At 43.6% G+C, this 22652-nt stretch overlaps 1 protein-coding gene across 1 annotated transcript in view; it reads left to right on the top strand.

Annotated features, from left to right (window-relative positions):
* The window catches only part of MMUT (methylmalonyl-CoA mutase), a 43207-nt gene extending 20555 nt beyond the window's left edge, over window positions 1-22652 (top strand). Inside the window, exons 8-13 of the mRNA XM_075269219.1 lie at window positions 3451-3566; window positions 4874-4989; window positions 9081-9212; window positions 11840-11987; window positions 18943-19110; window positions 22317-22652. Coding sequence (XP_075125320.1) covers window positions 3451-3566; window positions 4874-4989; window positions 9081-9212; window positions 11840-11987; window positions 18943-19110; window positions 22317-22445 — 809 coding nt within the window. The 3' untranslated portion in view covers window positions 22446-22652. The remainder of the gene's footprint in view (window positions 1-3450; window positions 3567-4873; window positions 4990-9080; window positions 9213-11839; window positions 11988-18942; window positions 19111-22316) is intronic.

Genomic DNA, 22652 nt, shown 5'->3' with positions numbered 1-22652 from the left:
ACAGTGACACCATCTGCAGCAAGATGATGCTGCAGCTCTTTGGAGGTGGTCTGTGGATTGTCCTTGACTGTTCTCACCATTCTTCTTCTCTGCCTTTCTGATATTTTTCTTGGCCTGCCACTTCTGGGCTTAACAAGAACTGTCCCTGTGGTCTTCCATTTCCTTACTATGTTCCTCACAGTGGAAACTGACAGGTTAAATCTCTGAGACAACTTTTTGTATCCTTCCCCTGAACAACTATGTTGAACAATCTTTGTTTTCAGATCATTTGAGAGTTGTTTTGAGTAGCCCATGATGCCACTCTTCAGAGGAGATTCAAATAGGAGATCAACTTTCAATTGGCCACCTTAAATACCTTTTCTTATGATTGGATACATCTGGCTATGAAGTTCAAAGCTCACTGAGGTTACAAAACCAATTTTGTGCTTCAGTAAGTCAGTAAAAAGTAGTTAGGGGAATTCAAATCAATAAAATGATAAGGGTGCCCATACTTTTGCACCGGTCAAATTTTGGTTTAATGCATATTGCACATTTTCTGTTAGTTCAATAAACCTCATTTCAATCCTGAAATATTACTGTGTCCATCAGTTATTAGATATATCAAACTGAAATGGCTGTTGCAAACACCAAAATATTTAGAACAAAAAATGATTAAGATTAATAGGGGTGCCCAAACTTTTTCATAGGACTGTATATATATATATATATTGTGCAATTTTTTTTATTATTTTTATTTATGTGTATTACCATGTTTTTCGGATGCACCGGACCATAAGACGCACTAAGGTTTTAGAGGAGGAAAATAGGAAAAAAAAAATTGTAAAATATTTAATAACATAATAATATAATATTTCACCAATGTGAACAGAACCGGGGGTTTTCGGACACAGGGATACCAAATGTGTATGTGTTTCAACAGTAATGGTTTTGTTTTATATGTATTCTAGGGATATGGGGGTGATTTGAACTATATATTCCGCGTGGCACAGTAACAGGTCGGCCACTCTTGCAGAGCGATTGACATAGCTATCGGGTCGGCTATCGGCCGCCATCTTTAAGACACCCCCCCCCCCCCCCTCCGGTCCTCTATTCTCCACATGTCTTCAGAGCGCCCTGCGCCCCACCACCACCACCACCTCCCTAGACTAGTATTGTAGAGATGCAGGGAGTAGACGGGGCTTGGTGCGGCTGGAGAGTGTGGGCGGGGAGACGTGAGTGCATCAGTCAGGTCTCCCCTCCCAGTACCCGCCCACACTCTCCTAAGCCCCTCCTTCTCTATAATACTAGACTAGGGAGGCGGGGACGGGGCGCTCTGAAGTCACATGAAGGACAGAGGACCGGACCAGCAGAGGGCAGCGGCAGCAGGTAAGTTGAGCGAAGTTCACGAGTAGATACATATTACTGTACATACACAAGTCAATGTATAGTAATATCTATCTACTCGTGAACTTGCCTCGTCGTCCTCACAGCAGCGCAGCGCACAGTGATTTACCTGCTGCATTCGGACTATAAGACGCACCCCCCTTTTCCCCCCATATTTGGAGGAAAAAAAGTAAAAAAGTGCATCTTATAGTGCGAAAAATACGATATCTATTTTATTTTCTATTATTTTATACTGCGGTCAGTGCTGACTGTCGGCCCTAAGTCATTTTACAGAAAAAAAAAAAGTAAAAATTGATTTTTTTTTTCCCCTTGTTAATGAAAAAAAGTTTTAAAAAATCACACAATTGTTACTACGTCTTTAACAACTCCTAAACTAAAATCAGTGTGTTATTTATTCTACATGATAAACTCCATGAACATTAAAATTCAGACTCCAGAATTGATGATTTCTGATCATGTGACCTTTCAAAAACAAAAAAAAGTCATAAAAACCGATCAAAAAAGTCTTCTGTACCCACAAAATACAAGGCCTGGAAAAGATCTGGAAGTCAGAATGTAGAGAGGGATACAATGTTACTGGTAGAAGCCGAAAATATGTTGGATCACTAAAGGGTTAAAATCCACATAAAGCAGCAAATTATGAGCCAGGAATTGGGGTTGAGCCGATCTTGACTTTTCAGGATCGATTTTGAAATCCGATTTCCGATCATTTTTCATTCGAACCCGATCTTGATCCCAATTCCGATCCCAATGCAAGTCAATGGGATTTTTTTATTAATCGGAGATCGGATTTTAAAAGCAATCCTATTCACTATACAGCATGGAATCTAACAATTGAACACTTTAATTGTTAGAATCCACGCTCTGTAGTGAATCACTAAGTAGCCAGAGGATTTTTTTTTAATCCTTGGGCGGGTTAGGAGAGTGTGGGCGGGTACTGGGAGAAGAGATGTCACGTCTCCCCGCCCTGTACCCGCCCCACTCTCCTAAGCCACAAGCCCCGCCTTCTTCCTAGCTCTTTAACACTAACCTGGGAGGCGGGGGGCAGCGAGGCGAAGAAGAGCAAGAACACCGGGCACCGGACCAGCCATCTCTGCAGGTAAGTAGCTACTAGCTAGTCTCCCATTAGAATGAATGGACGCAGCCGGCGCGCAGGGGGTTAAGGCTGTGTGCCCGCTGCTTCCATTCATTCATATGGAAACCACAGTGGAGCCTTCACACTGAGTATACACTCCGCTCAGAATGAGCGGAGCGTATACTCAGTGTGAAGGCTAACATTATTAGCTTTTCCCACAATGCTTGGCCAGTAGCAAAGCATTGTGGGAAATAATCACCGATCTCGATCCCACCTAAAAAGATCGTGTTCGGAATCCGATTTTTTCCAAACACGATCACTCAACCCTACCAGAAATATAAATTTCAGCCATAAATTAAAAATCTAAAATAAAAGGGTGACAATTTCGGTAAGGTTTTTGCAATTTTAATGTGACTCTAAAGAGGTTTACCACAACTTATATTTCCTTAGGATAGGTCACAATATGTGATCAGTGGGGTTCGACACCCAGGCCCCCCCACCAATCAGCTCTTGGTAGAATCTACGACAATCCAGAGTACTGCTGCCCTGTACCGATGACGTCAAAGCTGCAGCTCAGTCTCATTCAATTGATTAGGGCTAAGCTGCAACGCCAGGCACAGTCACTATTCAGGCCAGCTGATCAGTGGGGGTCCTGGGTGTCAGACCCCCATCAATAAGGAAGTCCTGGAAAACCCCTGTAAATCAAGGATCTGGTTACATTACATGGTATTACATACAGTAGGTGTGCTAATATATAGTGCTGCCAGTTTCTCCCTTTTTAACCAATCACATGCCAGTACCAGACCCTAGTACATGAATCTACATTGTTCTCTACAGTAACATTCTCATAGCTGCTCTGTGTGTGTGTGTCAGTCTTCACTGTAGTTCTGGCATTCTACTCCTGAACCCGGTGTCTGAGGATTTATTATAAACATAGAGTCTAGTCATGGATCAGTCTGTAATGTAATGTTATTGTTAATTTAAATCTGCAGGTTCTGAAGTGATTGTCGGTGTGAACAAGTACCAGCTGGAGAAAGAAGAGACTGTGGAGGTCCTCGCCATCGATAACACAGCTGTCCGCAACCGGCAGATTGAGAAGCTGAAGAAGGTATAACCTGTATACTGCATACAGAAGTGGAGGTTGTGTCCTAGTACTTTGTGCCACAGCCATAAGTGTCTGACCATAGGATGCCGCTTATACCTCCACCATTCACAAGATGGTCCTGGGAATGGAGCGACAGTCCGCACGCACAATCCCTATAGTCACAATCCTGTACTCAGCTATCTTTTTTATGGACAAAGGGGTATAATATTTTCTAATATTCAAGGCCTGTCCTTAGAATAGGTCCTGCATCTTAGATCTGCGATGGTTCAACTATCAGGACCCCACAGATCAGCTGATGCAGGACAGCGCAGCTCCCAATAATGTTTACATACCATACAAAGTATAGTGTAGCGCCTCCCCATAGACTTCACTACACTTTGTATGACGACTGAGCCGCATATGTACCAGGACTTGCAGCTGATCTGTGGGAGTCCTGGGTGTCGGACCCTCACAGAGCTAAGTTGAATGATCTATATTAAGGATAGACCATCATTATTATAAAGTTGATAACCCCCTTTAAGGGGATCCTATCATTGGATACCCTTTTTTCTGAGTAACATGTAGGAATAGCCTTAAGAAAGGCTATTCTTCTCCTACCTTTAGATGTCTTTTCCGTGCCGCTGTTCGGTAGAAATCCGGGTTTTCTTCGGTATGCAAATGAGTTCTCTTGCAGCATTGGGGGCGGTCTTCAGCACTTAAACAGCACTCGGGGTGCCCCCAATGCTGCAAGAGAATTCTCCAGCACCACCTCCATCTTTTTCTGGAACGCCCTCTCCCTGTGTCTTCTTCCATCCTGGGTTTCAATCTCCTAGGCCTCGGGCAGAGCTGACATGAAAAATGGCCACTTACACCAGCTTACTGTGTAAGCGGCCATTTTCTTGTGGCCCGGGTATGCGCAGTCAGCTCTGCCCGAGGCCTAGAAGATTGAAAGCCAGGACAGAAGACACAAGGAGAGGGTATTCCAGAAGAAGATGGAGGCAGTAATGGAGATTTCTCTTGCAGCATTGGAGACGCCCCCAGTGCTGTTTGAGCGCTGAGGACCGCCCCCAGTGCTGCGAGAGAACTAGTTTGCATACCGAAGAAATTCTGGATTTCTAAGGAACGGCGGCGCGGAGAAGACATCTAAAAATAGGAGAAGGATAGCCTTTCTTAAGGCTATTCTTACTTGTTACTCAGAAAAAAAGGGAATCCAATGATAAGATCCCTTTAATGACGTGTGATTTACGGGGCAGGCCTTTTATATGTTTCTGGCCATTTAGTGTCTAGAATATACGCGCTGCTCCTCATGGTCTGTCATGTCTTCCTTGCAGGTCAAAGCTAGTAGAGACAGTGCTGCTGCGGAACGCTGTTTGGCTGCTATCACTGAAGGTTCTGCCACTGGCCAGGGAAACCTCCTGGGACTCGCGGTTGAAGCCGCCCGTGCAAGGTGACCCTTTTATATATTTTAATCAATGATACACGATTTGGTGTGTAATATCATTTTATATCGCAGCCTGCCCTTACTATAGTAGTGGATATATCACTGTCACATGGTCATAATATTTTACGCTGATGGAGGTTGACGATTCCTGAATTGGCATGTGCACGTTGGAAATTCACTGGGTAGAGGTTTCCGTTCCCTTCTGTAATTTTATTGGTCCAGATATAGACCGGGGCAGGTATTGATGGGTGTATATAGATGGAGATTGAGAAGCAGAGCCTGGTCCTATGGCGCCGCTTATCAGGAGAGCTAGCTATCTAGTGTGTATAACCAACTTTACATCAGTCCTTGTATATGCCATAAACTACAATTCCCCCATAAACCTATAACTATTTCTTGCACTATGGCCGCTTCGCAGTTATATGACGTCTCATTATAGACCCCTGGGTCGGCGCAGTCTCTTCTGTCTCTGTGACACTTCTCTGTGAGCGGAGTAATCGGACAGGCAGTGAGTGACGGGTGACGATATCTCCGGATGACCAGAGTGACCCCTATGGGATATACACAGCTGTACCTAATGTCACCGCCATGCGTCTTGTCATCCCCGTGTATACAGATCGTAGGCACCAGGCTGTAATATGGCGTGATCGCACCCGCATCACTAAAAAGATCCCCTGCAGATAGAAGTCCTTGTGTCGTCCTCTGATGTCACATTGATGGAGATTCGATTTAACCATCTTCTTCACATTTGTGTCTGGGAAAGCTGAGTGACAGCTATTATGTACGGCTTTCTAAGTATCCTGACTGATAAATCTGCCTGATAATCACCAGTACTGGTTTGGTATCACCACGTGTCAGGGCACTTTTACCTTGCAGAAGTCTGGGAAAGCTGGAATGACAGACCATATGGCAACATACATAGAAAAAAATTATCTCTGTTTTTGAGAAAGCTGGATATGACTGCCATGGACTCAGCTACATCTCTCCTAGAGTACTAAGTGGCCAGTCTATCTACAGATTGAGGTGTTTATGCCATTCAGGGGTCAGGAAAAGCTGTGTGACGTCAGTGCAGCATAAAGGGAAATAAAAAAATATCCAACACTAAAGACTACACTTTACAACACTAAAGCTTAGCTTTCATAGCATCTGTCAAGGCATTTCTGCCATTCTGGGGTGTGGGAAAGCTGGGTTTGAGCAAATGGTAAATATTTCCATCCTATGGTCCTGTGAAAGCTTATGTAGAGGTGAGTATAGGAAATGTTGTCATATATGCTATTAGTGAAAAAATGCTTCTTTCTCCATTTATCATACTGCTCTCCTCCCCATTGCACATAGGATAGTCACTCTGTGATGTGTAGCTAAGACTACTACTATGCTTAGTAAGAAATGTGGGTCCCAGAAGCAGGACCCGTAACTATTCACCATTCAGATGGATACCCCAAAGCTGGGCCCCTATATGGAGCATGCTGGGCCCCTATATGGAACGTGCTTGGCCCCTATATGGAGCGTGCTGGGCCCCTACATGGAACGTGCTTGGCCCCTATATGGAGCGTGCTGGGCCCCTATATGGAACGTGCTGGGCCTCTACATTGAGCGTGCTGGGCCCCTATATGGAGCGTGCTGGGCCCCTATATGGAGCATGCTGGGCCCCTATATGGAACGTGCTGGGCCTCTACATGGAGCGCGCTGGGCCCCTATATGGAACGTGCTGGGCCCCTATATGGAGCGTGCTGGGCCCCTACATGGAATGTGCTGGGCCCCTACATGGAACGTGCTGGGCCCCTATATGGAGCGCGCTGGGCCCCTATATATAGCGTGCAGTGCTCTTGCATTTCCCACTCCATAAGCCAAGCTTTGTAGTTACGGAAATCACAATGAAGTGTCATCTGGTCAGGACAGTAATAAAAAAAACCTTTCATATTGAAATCCATCTATGAAAGAACTTATGACAGGGATAGTCTTATCTACACTGCCCTGTGAGAGATAAGAAATGTCACAGGGGCCAGTGTGATGAATAGAGTGTTATCTATCAGTCCCAGCACCAGAGCACACTGACAGCACCTGTGTCTGAACTGGGATGTAAAGGATAATGTTATCAGTCATTACCTGACTAGTGCTGAAAGACCAGAACCCATATATTACCGTATATTATTATTACTATTGTATATTATAGTAGTTATATTCTTGTACATAGGAGGTAGTATTATAGTAGTTATATTCTTGTACATAGGAGTAGTATTATAGTAGTTATATTCTGGTACATAGGAGGTAGTATTATAGTAGTTATATTCTTGTACATAGGAGTAGTATTATAGTAGTTATATTCTGGTACATAGGAGGTAGTATTATAGTAGTTATATTCTTGTACATAGGAGTAGTATTATAGTAGTTATATTCTTGTACATAGGAGCAGTATTATAGTAGTTATATTCTTGTACATAGGAGCAGTATTATAGTAGTTATATCCTTGTACATAGGAGGTAGTATTATAGTAGTTATATTCTTGTACATAGGAGCAGTATTATAGTAGTTATATCCTTGTACATAGGAGGTAGTATTATAGTAGTTATATTCTTGTACATAGAATCAGTATTATAGTAGTTATATTCATGTACATAGGAGCAGTATTATAGTAGTTATATTCTGGTACATAGGAGGTAGTATTATAGTAGTTATATTCTGGTACATAGGAGGTAGTATTATAGTAGTTATATTCTTGTACATAGGAGCAGTATTATAGTAGTTATATTCTTGTACATAGGAGCAGTATTATAGTAGTTATATTCTTGTACATAGGAGTAGTATTATAGTAGTTATATTCTTGTACATAGGAGCAGTATTATAGTAGTTATATTCTTGTACATAGGGGGCAGTATTATAGTAGTTATATTCTTGTATATAGAGGCAGTATTATAGTAGTTATATTCTTGTACATAGGGGGCAGTATTATAGTAGTTATATTCTTGTACATAGGGGCAGTATTATAGTAGATATATTCTTGTACATAGGAGGTAGTATTATAGTAGTTATATTCTTGTACATAGGGGGCAGTATTATAGTAGTTATATTCTTGTACATAGGAGCAGTATTATAGTAGATATATTCTTGTACATAGGAGGTAGTATTATAGTAGTTATATTCTTGTACATAGGAGCAGTATTATAGTAGTTATATTCTTGTACATAGGAGTAGTATTATAGTAGTTATATTCTTGTACATAGGAGCAGTATTATAGTAGTTATATTCTTGTACATAGGAGCAGTATTATAGTAGTTATATTCTTGTACATAGGAGTAGTATTATAGTAGTTATATTCTTGTACATAGGAGCAGTATTATAGTAGTTATATTCTTGTACATAGGAGTAGTATTATAGTAGTTATATTCTTGTATATAGGAGGTAGTATTATAGTAGTTATATTCTTGTACATAGGAGCAGTATTATAGTAGTTATATTCTTGTACATAGGAACAGTATTATAGTAGTTATATTCTTGTACATAATAGCAGTATTATAGTAGTTATATTCTTGTACATAGGAGTAGTATTATAGTAGTTATATTCTTGTACATAGGAGCAGTATTATAGTAGTTATATTCTTGTACATAGGGGCAGTATTATAGTAGTTATATTCTTGTACATAGGAGTAGTATTATAGTAGTTATATTCTTGTACATAGGAGCAGTATTATAGTAGTTATATTCTTGTACATAGGAGCAGTATTATAGTAGTTATATTATGGTACATAGGAGCAGTATTATAGTAGTTATATTATGGTTATAAGTAATTTGTTAGACCTCTTTAGTACACTCTTTAGGTTTCTTCAGATTTTGCATTATCAAAACCAGTACTGGATACTGGACACATGTGAAGTATAGAGGAGAAATTGCTTCTTCTTCTCTTCTTTGCATCTACTCCTGATTTTGGCTTGAAAATACCAGGGCAAGCTATTGATGAAATCTGCAGTGTATGAATAGGACCTTAGATGCACAGACATTGGACAGAGATCCCTATTACCAGTATATCAGTATTAGTCTAGGTATGATTTATGGTCCATGGTTTCTTCATTTTTCCTTCCGCTCCTCTGACCTCCTCCTAGGTGCACTGTGGGAGAAATCACAGACGCAATGAAGAAGGTGTTTGGCGAGCACAAAGCCAGTGACAGAATGGTGAGCGGAGCGTATCGCCAGGAGTACGGGGAGAGTGAAGAGATCGCCCTGGCTCTGAAGAGGTAAATACAAATGATGCTATAACAGAATTCTGGAGTCATGAAGCCACATAATAGGTTTTAGACACTTTGGGGTTTATTTGCCACTTGTTGCATTTTTTCACCATACGCTCCATTTGAACATATGAATGAAATCTCAGGCCTATAGGGGGCGGCATAGATCTTGGAGTAACATGTCAGGATAAATATAATAGACTTAAAGGGGTTTTCCAAGTTCCGAGTACATTGGATACTGATAACCTATCCACAGGATAGGTCATCAGTATTTGATCAGTATGGATCCGACATTCGGCCCCGCTCTAAAGCTGTACACACTGTATATGGCCGGAAGCAGCTCTGTCCCTATTCAGATGACTAGGAGCAGAGCCCGCACTTCCCCAGACCATTGATCCCTGTAGACATACGTAAAGCACCCGTAAACAAACACTCAGCTAATCCTGTCTGACAACATTGGGGTGACATGTGGATATTTTTGGAGCCATGTACTGCAATTCACAGTTCTAAGTATAAGTGTGATCGGAGCGGCTCTGATGTCTGCCGCTGTCGTATAGCATTAGCCGGCCTGTCCATTCATCACATCCCTCCTGGTCCTTCTGAAAGTACTGGGGGTGGAGATGGTCACAGACTCCGGGATCTACTGGTTAGCGAGGCTTTGTATTCCTATTATGAGACAACCTGCAAACTGTCCACATGCAGCAAACAGATGTAGCAGAGCTGAATTTGTCATTGCCAGTTTCTGGTCACAGTGATAGGTCGCAAAGTTTGGATTCTTAGTATTCTCACTTGCAGATATCATATGGTGAAGTGTACCAAGTGGCAAATGGGATCATTAGCACGTACCATCCCATCATTAACATCAACAACTAATCTGTCCGGTTAGGAGGTTGGTTCGAAAAACCAATTGGCAGATGATTGTCCAAAAAATGGCTTCCATGTCAGGCTAAATTCACATCTGTGCCAGAGTCTCTGTTGGAAATCATCAGAGAGAAAAATCCTGTAATGGTGGACCCCATTATAGTCCTTGTGGTCTGTGGGGTCTGCAGGTAACTGCTGTTTTAGTGGCCCAGCTTTCTGTGGTTTGGGTTCCCTGGCGGACCGGAGCGACACAGAGCCCAATGCAGATGTCAATCTAGACAAACACTGATATTTCTGACTTACCACAATCTATATAAAATATCCAGATCTTCTCCTAGGCAAATTAAAGTCGGCCGTTGCAAACAAGCGCCGCGGTAATCTCATGACTTAATGTCGGCTGATAAAAATCTAATGTGTATGGCTAACTTAAAGGGGTTTTCTGGCTAAATAATTAACGACTTAACCTCAGGATAACTCATCAATTTAAGATTGTCAGGGGTCCAACACCTGGACCCTTGGCTGATCAGCTGAACACTGCAGTCTTTTCAGTACTTAGGGCGGGTTCACATCGGCGCCCGTCTCCAGTTTAGCCAATCCGGCCTGGTTTCCGTCTTCTGCCCTGCGAAACTGGACAGGAGACGGACACCTGGCGGTCAACTTTCACTTGAATAGGTTTGCAGAGGTGAGCGCCCGTGTGTGTCTTCTCTCTGTCCTGTTTTTTTTTAGTTGCACATGCAGGACTTTGTGTCCAATTTAAAAAAAAACGGTTTCCCTGCGGAGAGGCAGAAGACACACACGGGCGGTCACTTTGCAAACCCATTCAAGTGAATGGGTTTGAAACATGACCGTCAGGTTTCCGTCCGCTGTCCAGTTTCACGGAAACCAGCCGGATTGGCTAAACCGGAGACCGTGCGCAGATGTGAACCCGCCCTTACCAAGTACAGCGCAGTACATCAATGACAATGTGTGACCAATGAACGTGGTCATCAGTGTAAAAGTCCCAGAAAACCCTTTTGAGGGTATGTTCACATGACGGAATCTGGTGCCAATTTTGCAGTGGATTCAGCCTCAAAATTGGAATCAGATTTGGCGATGATTATTTTTTATTGGAGGCAGAAATCAAAAAATCAGCTGTTCGATTTCGCTGCGGTGTCTGTAGCCGATTCGCGGTGCAGTCCGGGACACGATATTCCCTCTCCATTATCCCTATTCATTATGAGTCTGATCGGTTAGGGAAAGCCATGGCGGAAAGCCAAGTTTCTGCTTCAGCTCTCTGCCACGGGGAGCCCGAGGGCCAAAAAATTAGAATGAATCTGAAGCAGATGTTCGCCATTTATCACCTGTGGGCGGCTTGGTTTATGTGTCAGATCTTTTCCATTGCAACAAGTTTAACCCCTTAGATGCTTTAGTCAACAAAGACCATGCATCTTAGTGGTTAGTCTGAGGCAGGGGGCTCCATCCCTCAACCCAAAGCTACCTCAATAACATGCTGGATGAGCCGCCATGGTCTAACACTAGTGTATGCATTAGGCAGGGCCTGTAGTATATAACTAGCGTAATACATCTCAGTAAATAATTCCCATAGTCTAATTAAAAAGCCATTATTAATCAAAAAGTATACAAAAATTTAATGAACAAGTCCAATGCACCAATGAAAAATAAACTTTGTCCTGCAAAAAACAAGCCCTCACACATCTACAGTCAATGTAAAAGGTTATAGCTCTCAGAATGTCATGTAACGTGGATGGTGACTGTCATGGGACCGTTTATTGCAGAGTGCAGAGCTTCATGGAGAGAGAAGGACGGAGACCTCGTCTGCTTGTGGCCAAAATGGGTCAAGACGGCCATGACAGAGGAGCCAAGGTTATCGCCACTGGGTTTGCAGACCTGGGCTTTGATGTGGACATCGGACCCCTTTTCCAGGTGACTTGTATTAATACTTGGTGGTCTGTATAGTTTGGTACTGACATGTTCTAGTGACCTCTTCTGTTCCTTTTCTGCCATTGTAATGCAATATTGGGTGTATTTTTGGGGAAGGTTTGGATGGGCGTCCTGTTGGCTCCTGCACTAGTACTATACTGATAGCACAGAAGAGCCTATTGGCTAAGCTAACACCACCCATGTAACTGCAAGAACTGCCCCCTCTATCTTGTGATCAAAGGGTTAAATTAGAAGTATACATTGGGAATATTCCCTGACCTATACTTATGATGTACACTGTAAACACTGTGAAATAGAGCCTTATAAACAACTGAGGGTGGGACATGTCTGAAATATAGTATAAAATAGCATTTACATGGGGTTTCTGATCTTAAAGAGTATCTTTCACCACCTCCAAATTATCTAATATCTGCCATTCCACTGATTTAGGCACAGTTGGGATTTTTTTTCTAGCCCCCACCGTTCCTGAGTAATCAGTGCTGTTAGTTTTGGTGCTTGATATACTCCTTAGTCTTTGTACTGAGAAGAGGGTGGTGTCAGGCAGAAGCAAACAAGAGGAGTGATTCTGAGCTCAGACACTGGCTGCCTCTGATTGGAGCTCTGAGTCACACCCCCTGCCTGACACCGCCTTCTGACAATACAGAGCTTAAATACTGGAACAAAACTACCTGCACTTATTTCTCAGGAATGGTGGGGTTCAGAAAAAATTAGATAAGTGAGTGGGTGAAGGTGGTGAAATTTGTATAATAACAATATTATTCTAAATCAGAAATCTCATCTACATGCTGTAGAAAAAAATAAGCACCAAAATGGTGCAGGTTTAAGGTCCGCAGCATGTCCAGTATATGCTGAGTGCTGATTTTTGATGCAGATTTTCAGCAGGCTTTGGGCCTATATGGTAATATCCCAGACCACGTGACGTCTAGGACATTACCATATAGGCCTGAAGCCTGTGCTAGGATTAACATCGGATCCTGGAGACGTAAGTAACACTGTTTATTATGTTCCCTCACATTCCCTGGGGCTCCGATTATTATACTTGGGGGTCTGAAAAGACCCCCGAGTATAATAATAGCGGTAGTGGGATCGCGGCCTGGGCAGGTAGGTAAATAGGCCGCTACCTGCTGGTGATACTCCAGCAGGTAGCAGCCTATTATGAAACAAAAAAAAAAGTTAATTTACTTACCGACCTCGCCGCTGCTTCCGCTGCCGCCTCCTATTCACCCGGCAGTAAGATGTCTGCGTCTCAGCGTAGGCGGCATGATGACGCCGCCTGCACTGAGACGCAGAGGGTCCAAACCAGTGCAGGAGAGGAGCCACTCGGGTTGTTTTAAGAGCGGCCGCTCTCCTGCGCTAGTTTAGGAAAAAAAAGTAAAAAAAAAAAAAATCACTTCAGCTGCCGTCCCCTCCGGAGCACCGCCTGAGGCCGTCGCCTCACCTCGCCTCATTAGAGGTGCAGGGCTGACCCCACCGCACAAAATCGCTGTGTGTAGCTTCCACAAATTTGCCAGAGGAGGTAACCTTTTCCAATTTGCAACTGTAGCAAACTGGATGGGGTGGTGGAATATGTGTTTTGACTGTGTGAGGCTTTAGCCTTAGGGTGAATTCACACACTGCTACATACAGTCCTATGAAAAAGTTTGGGCACCCCTATTAATCTTAATCATTTTTAGTTCTAAATATTTTGGTATTTGCAACAGCCATTTCAGTTTGATATATCTAATAACTGATGGACACAGTAATATTTCAGGATTGAAATGAGGTTTATTGTACTAACAGAAAATGTGCAATATGCATTAAACCAAAATTTGACCGGTGCAAAAATATGGGCACCTCAACAGAAAAGTGACATTAATATTTAGTACATCCTCCTTTTGCAAAGATAACAGCCTCTAGTCGCTTCCTGTAGCTTTTAATCAGTTCCTGGATCCTGGATAAAGGTATTTTGGACAAACAATTCAAGTTCAGTTAAGTTAGATGGTCGCCGAGCATGGACAGCCCGCTCTCAAATGATCTGAAAACAAAGATTGTTCAACATAGTTGTTCAGGGGAAGGATACAAAACGTCTCAGAGATTTAACCTGTCAGTTTCCACTGTGAGGAACATAGTAAGGAAATGGAAGACCACAGGGACAGTTCTTGTTAAGCCCAGAAGTGGCAGGCCAAGAAAAATATCAGAAAGGCAGAGAAGAAGAATGGTGAGAAGAGTCAAGGACAATCCACAGACCACCTCCAAAGAGCTGCAGCATCATCTTGCTGCAGATGGTGTCACTGTGCATCAGTCAGCAATACAGCGCACTTTGCACAAGGATAAGCTGTATGGGAGAGTGATGAGAAAGAAGCCGTTTCTGCACGTACGCCACAAATAGAGTTGCCTGAGGTATGAAAAAGCACATTTGGACAAGGCAGCTTCATTTTGGAAACAAAAATTGAGTTGTTTGGTTATAAAAAAAGGCGTTATGCATGGCGTCCAAAAAGAAACAGCATTCCAAGAAAAACACATGCTACCCACTGTAAAATTTGGTGGAGGTTCCATCATGCTTTGGGGCTGTGTGGCCAATGCCGGCATCGGGAATCTTGTTAAAGTTGAGAGTCGCATGGATTCCACTCAGTATCAGCAGATTCTTGAGAATAATGTTCAAGAATCAGTGACGAAGTTGAAGTTACGCCGGGGATGGATATTTCAGCAAGACAATGATCCAAAACACCGCTCCAAATCAACTCAGGCATTCATGCAGAGGAAAAATTACAATGTTCTGGAATGGCCATCCCAGTCCCCAGACCTGAATATCATTGAACATCTGTGGGATGATTTGAAGCGGGCTGTCCATGCTCGGCGACCATCTAACTTAACTGAACTTGAATTGTTTGTCCAAAATACCTTTATCCAGGATCCAGGAACTGATTAAAAGCTACAGGAAGCGACTAGAGGCTGTTATCTTTGCAAAAGGAGGATCTACTAAATATTAATGTCACTTTTCTGTTGAGGTGCCCATACTTTTGCATCGGTCAAATTTTGGTTTAATGCATATTGCACATTTTCTGTTAGTACAATAAACCTCATTTCAATCCTGAAATATTACTGTGTCCATCAGTTATTAGATATATCAAACGGAAATGGCTGTTGCAAATACCAAAATATTTAGAACTAAAAATGATTAAGATTAATAGGGGTGCCCAAACTTTTTCATAGGACTGTATATGTTTTAGACATGGACCATTTAATAATAAGACTGGACAGGAACAGAAGGAAAATCTAGAGCGCAGATTATGACACTGCGGCTGCTTATGATGTGGCCATTAGCAGGGTGATCATATAGCAGGTCACATACGGGGCAGCCCTCCATCCCCCGGAGGTGCAGACACATTTGTGATAATGGACTCTCTTCCAGATCATTAACACAATCCTGTACATGTGGACTCACTTAGTCGCTCCATTCTCTTTATTGGTGGGAAATTATTATTATTTTTTTTTATTCATTTTCTACAAACTGCACGAGACAAAGCCTCATCTCATAAGCGTACATTATTTCTTCATCCTAACCGTGGAAAGATGAGTATATGAAGATTGCAATTTTTTTTTGATAGGGCATCAGTATCTGATCAGCTGGAGTCTGACTCCCAGCACCCTCACGATCAGTCGATTGAAAGGGTCTCATTGCTCCGGTGGGCACGCTGCTCTACCGTCAGTAGGAACCGTTCCTGCTACTCTACCCTGAGCCAGTCAGTGGTGGAGTGTAATACCAGATACAACCACCAGGGAACTGGTGCATGGCATTCTCTTCAGTCACCTGATCACCAGGGATGCTGAGAGTCCCATTTAGATGACAGCCCAGGGACAAACAAAGGTCCACCTGGATAGATGAATTGTTGGATCAATGGTTGGCCGACCACTAGGTGGTTTTGGTAGCATTTTTTTACCGCTACCACATTTATACAGCTCCTTTGAGGACACTTTTTAGGACTCTTAAAGGGATCCTATCATTGGATACCCTTATTTTCTGACTAACATGTAGGAATAGCCTTAAGAAAGGCCCTTCTTCTCTTACCTTTAGATGTCTTCTTTGCGCCGCCGTTCGGTAGAAATCCGGGTTTTCTTCGGTATGTAAATGAGTTCTCTCGCAGCACTGGGGGCGGTCTTCAGCATTCAAACAGCACTGGGGGCGTCCCCAATGCTGTGAGAGAACTCTCCAGTGCCGCCTCCATCTTCTTTTGGAACGGCCTCTCCCTGCGTCTTCTTCCGTCCTGGGTTTTCAATTTTCTAGGCCTCGGGCAAAGCTGACTGCGCATGCATGGGCCACAAGAAAATGGCTGCTTACACAGTAAGCTGTTGTAAGCGGCCATTTTCTTTTGGCCGCTTACACAGTAAGCTGGTGTAAGCGGCCATTTTCTTGTGGCCGCTTACACAGTAAGCTGGTGTAAGCGGCCATTTTCTTTTGGCCGCTTACACAGTAAGCTGGTGTAAGCGGCCATTTTCTTGTGGCCGCTTACACAGTAAGCTGGTGCTCTAATATGTCAATGCAAGAACACAGGACCAGGTGAGATTTCAGCTTAGCTCCCCGGCCCTCAAAGAAGGGAAGGGGAAAAGAGGTCGTTCCTGGGTAGTACGGTGCAATGGAGCCGCCCTCGGTGCTCCCGACTGCTCATTTGCATATTGTTAATATGCATATTATAAATTTTCAGTGAACTTTATACGCTTCATTCTAGCATAGTACAAACCATAGCTGGTAACCTATAGAGTATGACTATGGATACATTGTAGATAAGGATTTACCTTCCTCATTATGTATAGAATAATCCATCTCATCGAGCTTATCATCTGTGATGAATAAGAAATCTTTCCTTGTAATAACCTTCCTCAGGCGATTACTCTGTATAATATCTCCTGGCTTATACACATGGAGTCTATAATATATACTATACCTGTATCACATAGGAATACAGCCCAAGGGAAATTACAGATAATACAGCTTGTCTTGTCATATCTTAATGCAGAGAACAGTTTTGATGCTTCTCTTATCTTGGTGCATAAATTTCCAGATTTTCAGGAGCCGTCCCAGATTCACGGACCCCCGGCAGTCAGCTGTTATTACCAGGGGAAGTTATTTTTGGCCTCATATATTAGCATGTTAGCCATTCAGAGATGAGAATCCGTATTATACATAGACTCCATCTCTAGAGCGAGTTACTATGGAGGGATGTTACTTATGTAGCATCCATATACCATGATGGTTACCTTTATGGGATAGACGTTTTACCTCTTAGTGTAAAGTGCTGTGTATACAGTATATACAGAGATGTTGCGGCCATATAAGCTATACCCCACCAAATGCAGTGGGTATCAGTTGTATATTACAGTTGCACCATCCAGAAGTTTAGCCTCTCGGACACTGCAGTCATTTCCATGTCCCTATTGTATGTACTTGTTCACACAGCAGGATTCCCCGGCCTTATGCAAGACGTTGTACTAATGGCCTGCATGCTGCCCCATAGACATTAATGGAGCTATCCATTACTGATACTGTTCTGCTATAATGCCAGGAGTAACTGTACTATAGCAAACAAATAGCTGAGAAAAGCCAAAGTGGCCATAATGCGAGAGAGCCAGAAACATTGCACTGCAAATACATGGAAGCAAGCAGCTAAAACACAGGAACAAAAGAACAATCTAGTTGAGTACAGTCAGGAAAACTGCTTACTATCTGTCAGTAATATCCCATCTGTAATTACACAAGCAGCCAGAAGTAGATACAAATATGTAGATGTGCAGAATGTTCAGTCCTTTGCACAGAACAATTTGTGTAACGTCTGTAAGGAGAATCAGCCCCTCCCATCTGCATTTACTGTGTGAAGAAATCCAAGCCCCACGCACTCACTGTGATCTCATCTTATCTAAGGTATCTATGGACAGACCTTCAGTAGTAACAGGGAGTGAACTACAAATCAGCTAAAAGGGAGACACCTAGTGGCAGGAACTTTAAAGAGGTTTTTCAGGCAAAAAGCAGACACATTTTTAAAGTGCATTACATGGTGGTCAAGAAGCACATGCAGTATGAAATGAGACTAAGTAATTGACCGTTAAGTGAGTGGGGCTGAGCTGCAATACCAAACACAGCCACTATATAATGTATGGCGCAATGCTTGGTCTCCAGTGAAGAGGCTGCAGCACCAATCCAAATGCTACAGTTTCAAGTCAGCTGATCTAGCACATGAGACCCCTGTCCATCTTCGATTCATGACCCATCCAAATGAAGAGTCCCATTAAGCGTCACGTATACCTGAGCACCATTGATTTCATAAATATTTTACCGCAAATTACTAAGAACCTGGAGACGCTCTTTATATTATCGCAAATGCCAAAGTCATTCATTTGTGAAAGTGCAAATTAATTTTTCCCATAAAAACATTAAAAAAGTCACACGTACGTTTGTAATAGATCTTTTATTGTGTATATCGTGGGGTGGACGAGCTGTCGGACCCCGGGGGACTCAGCTGTGATTTTAACACTGTAATTATTATTTAATACGAGGTGTTGTTAGGGTTAATGGCGTGACGCAAGTGCTAATGGCGGATTCATCTCTGTCCGGTGTCATTCACTCATAATTTTCCACTTGTCCTAGTTATATGCTTATTTGTCCAGGAATGCTTGGTGACCACCAATATGGCTGTTATGACCGCCATCTTAGTTGTTACCCTGCGCTCCTGATAAACCTTTTTACATGCTATACCCCCGCCCCATCCCAGGCCCTGCACTAGGCAGATCAGATTTGCCTGGAATGTTCTTTTAAGTTTTAGAATTTTAGGACGGAATGGAATGTTCCTTTAAGTCGGACCATGTGACCTCCTTCCCCTCCATTTCTCATCATGTTCTTGTGATGGTGAAGGCCCTATAGGCATAAACACTAATGACCCTTTCCTTTATCTTCTTCCTCCAACAGACTCCTCGAGAGGTGGCACAGCAGGCCGTGGACGCCGATGTACACAGCGTTGGCGTGAGCACACTCGCCGCAGGGCACAAAACCCTCGTCCCGGAGCTTATCAGAGAGCTAGGTGCCTTAGGACGACCAGATATACTGGTGATCTGCGGAGGAGTCATCCCACCCCAGGTATCTGTACAGCAGCGTCTACACATATTGGGGGAATTTACAAGCCCATGAACACTAGTTTTCTGGTATAGATGGGTGTACACCAGGGGCATAACTACTGGGGCAGCGGCTGCCACAGGGCCTGGGACATTAGGGGGCCTGGCGACAGCCACTACCCCTGTGTTTTTTAAAAAAAAAATTTAATAGGCCGTTACTGGCTGGAGTTACTCCAATCGGTAATGGGCCCTATTTATCTACCGATCCTGGCAGGGGCTGGGATTGGTAAGTGACACCGCGAGCTCCACAAAGACTATCATTATATTCGGGGGTCTTTTCAGATCCCCGAGTATAATGATCAGAGGGCCCGGAAAGGTAAAGGAACATAATAAATGTGTTACTTACCTTTCCACGTTCCGGGCAGGCTTCGGGCCTAGTTGTGTGACGTCCCTGGTGTCACATGACTGTGGCCTGCGTCCCGGGTCATGTGATGTGAGTACGTCATTAAAGAAGGCCGACACCACCGAAGACTGCAGCGGAGCGAGAAATAGGTAAGTAACAGTGTTTTTTTATGTTGGTATCCCTCCGGGTCTCCGATTAATATACTCTGAGGTCTGAAAAGACCCCAGAGTATAATAATTGTTCATGGGTGTCCACTATGGGGAATAATACTGTGTGCAGGGACCACTATGGGGCATAATACTGTGTGCAGGGGCCACTGAGGGACATAATGCTATGTGCAGGGGCCATTATGGGGCATAATAGTGTGTGCATGAGACACTATGGGGCATAATACTGTGTGCAGGGGCCACTATGGGGACATAATACTGTGTGCAGGGGCCACTATGGGGACATAATACTGTGTGCAGGGGCCACTATGGGGACATAATACTGTGTGCAGGGGCCACTATGGGGACATAATACTGTGTGCAGGGGCCACTATGGGGCATAATACTGTGTGCAGGGGCCACTGAGGGACATAATACTGTGTGCAGGGGCCACTATGGGACATAATACTGTGTGCAGGGGCCACTATGGGACATAATACTGTGTGCAGGAGCCACTATGGGGCATAATACTGTGTGCAGGGGCCACTATGGGGCATAATACTGTGTGCAGGGGCCACTATGGGACATAATACTGTGTGCAGGGGCCACTATGGGACATAATACTGTGTGCAGGGGCCACTATGGGGCATAATACTGTGTGCAGGGACCACTATGGGACATAATACAGTGTACTGGGGTCACTATGTAGCATAATACTGTGTGCAGAGGCCACTATGTAGCATAATACTGTGCGCAGGGGCCACTATGGGGGATAATACTGTGTGCAGGGGCCACTATGGGGTATAATACTGTGTACTGGGGCCACTATGGGGCATAATACAGTGTACTGGGGCCACTATGGGACATAATATCGTGTACTGGGGCCACTATGTAGCATAATACTGTATGCAGGGGCCACTATGGGGCATAATAGAGCGTGCAGGAATGCGGCGGGGGGTTGGTCGAAGTCTTCGGTGTTGGTCAGGAAGGGGTGGGCATGTCAAAAGTTTGCCATGGGGCCCCGCCATTTAGGGTTACACCATTGGTGTACACCGGCACATCTATGCTAGGCAGGCTGTTTTTGTGCTAATGCTGCGCCATATTGTCCTTCTGCGCCACCCTCACCACTCCTATGTAAGTAGGTAGAGTAGGGAGAAGGCCAAGTCAGGCCGAGGTAGAGGAAGCGTGGCCCAAAAAATTTACTATAATCCACGCCATATCTACTGACTCTTAATAATTCAGACACATCAGCCTGGGAGAGCAGACAATTTCATCATTGCCCTCAGTTTGTGCTAAGCAGCGACCTGAACTTCTTCACTGTGGGGGGCATAGACGCTTATGCCCTAATTTCCACCTTAGCTTGTGGTGGGCTTGTGCTTATAAAGAACAGACAATCAGAACAGGCCGAGCTGCAATATCCAATTTTTTGGAAGCGTAGAGCAGCCACCTCAGATAAGACAGGAGTTATCCTGAAGACTACCTTAGGCTCCATTAGACAATGCACTTGAGCCCCTTGGACTATTTGTTTGGTTTTGTGTCATATGTGCAGTCATTATTGGGTAACGTGCCATCAGATGCCGGATTATTACAATTTCCTTGTGCTCTATGTAGCTTTGCTTGGACGCGGCTCTGTATAGCAGTATTACAGAGAGCAGGGCGCAGGGTGGCTGCTGCTTCACTGACAAGGAAGGTGACCCCATGCTAAACTATCTGTGACACGGCCAGAGACTGCGGATCTAATATGTGAGATGTAACTCTGCATTTATGTATGAGAAGCAGAGCCCACGGCAAGAGAGCCCATGATGCTTCATCCAGTGCCCGGAGAACCTGTCATAGACGGCGGGAGGTGCAAAATAGAAGCCGAGACATTCACACTGTCAGAAATCACATATTCTCTCATATATATATATATATATATATATATATATATATATATATACACCAGTTTTATGCTGCAAAGTAAGAATGCGTGCAGCAGTGGAAGGGTTAATAGTTTATATTTGTCAATTAACAAAATGAAGAAAAGAGACACGTTAATTCCTTCAATATTTGGTGTGACCTTTGCTCTTTGGAGGCGGAGTCCTGGAAGTGATGATCCGGCCCCCGCAGAGCCCTGATCTCAACATCATCCAGTCTGTCTGGGAGGACATGAAGAGACAGACGGATTGGACAAAGCCTAAAACAACAGAAGATCTGTGCTTAGTTCTCCAAGATGGCGGGAACAAACTCCTTGCAGAGGTCCTTCAAAAACTGTCTGCAAGTACCGAGAAGAATCTGATGGAAGGCAAAGGGCAAGGGTCACACCGAATATCGATGGAATTTACATTTCTCTTTTGTTCGTTCACTTTGGGAATTGGGAACCTGAAGCAATTTACTAGATGGATTGGATAACTTATTGTGCTGAAAATTCATATAAAAAAAATCCACCAAAGGTCTACCTGAAGACCTTACACAGAAGTGGCCATGCTAAACCCTGCAGTAGTGCAGCCTCAGGTCTGTAATGTCAAATGATTTCGGCCTCATCGTAGATCACCCCATAATATAGGACAAATGTCTTTCCATGTTGAGCACTGCCGTAACTTTTTGAACAAGAACCCCCAGATACAACCTTTCACGAGAGACGTGTCTCCTCCATTCATGAAATGTCTTGGTTGTGTTTCTTACGTTCTGTTCTCTCGGCAGGACTATGAATTTTTGTACGACTCTGGAGTATCAAGCGTGTTCGGACCTGGAACCCGAATCCCCAAAGCTGCAGTACAAGTCATCGATGACATAGAAAGGAGCCTGGAGAAGCGTCAACAGTCCTTGTAACTTGACTCCACATTGTAACCTCCTGCGTTGGCAATCCGTGATTTGCAGAAGGTGGAGAACTCTTCAAAATAGTTGGGAAGAGGATTTCCATCTCAAAAGACTTTTAGCCTTATGGTGTCAAATGTGATCAGATGAGCGGTGTTCACGAGATTTTCACTATATATACAATGTTAATTTAAAATAAAACACTTTTTTGTAAATATCAAA

Source organism: Leptodactylus fuscus, chromosome 3 (genome assembly GCF_031893055.1).
Source record: "Leptodactylus fuscus isolate aLepFus1 chromosome 3, aLepFus1.hap2, whole genome shotgun sequence".
NCBI classification, from domain to species: Eukaryota; Metazoa; Chordata; class Amphibia; order Anura; family Leptodactylidae; genus Leptodactylus; species Leptodactylus fuscus.
The sequence above is the reverse complement of the archived record's forward strand: the minus strand, read 5'-3'. Positions and strand labels throughout refer to the sequence as shown.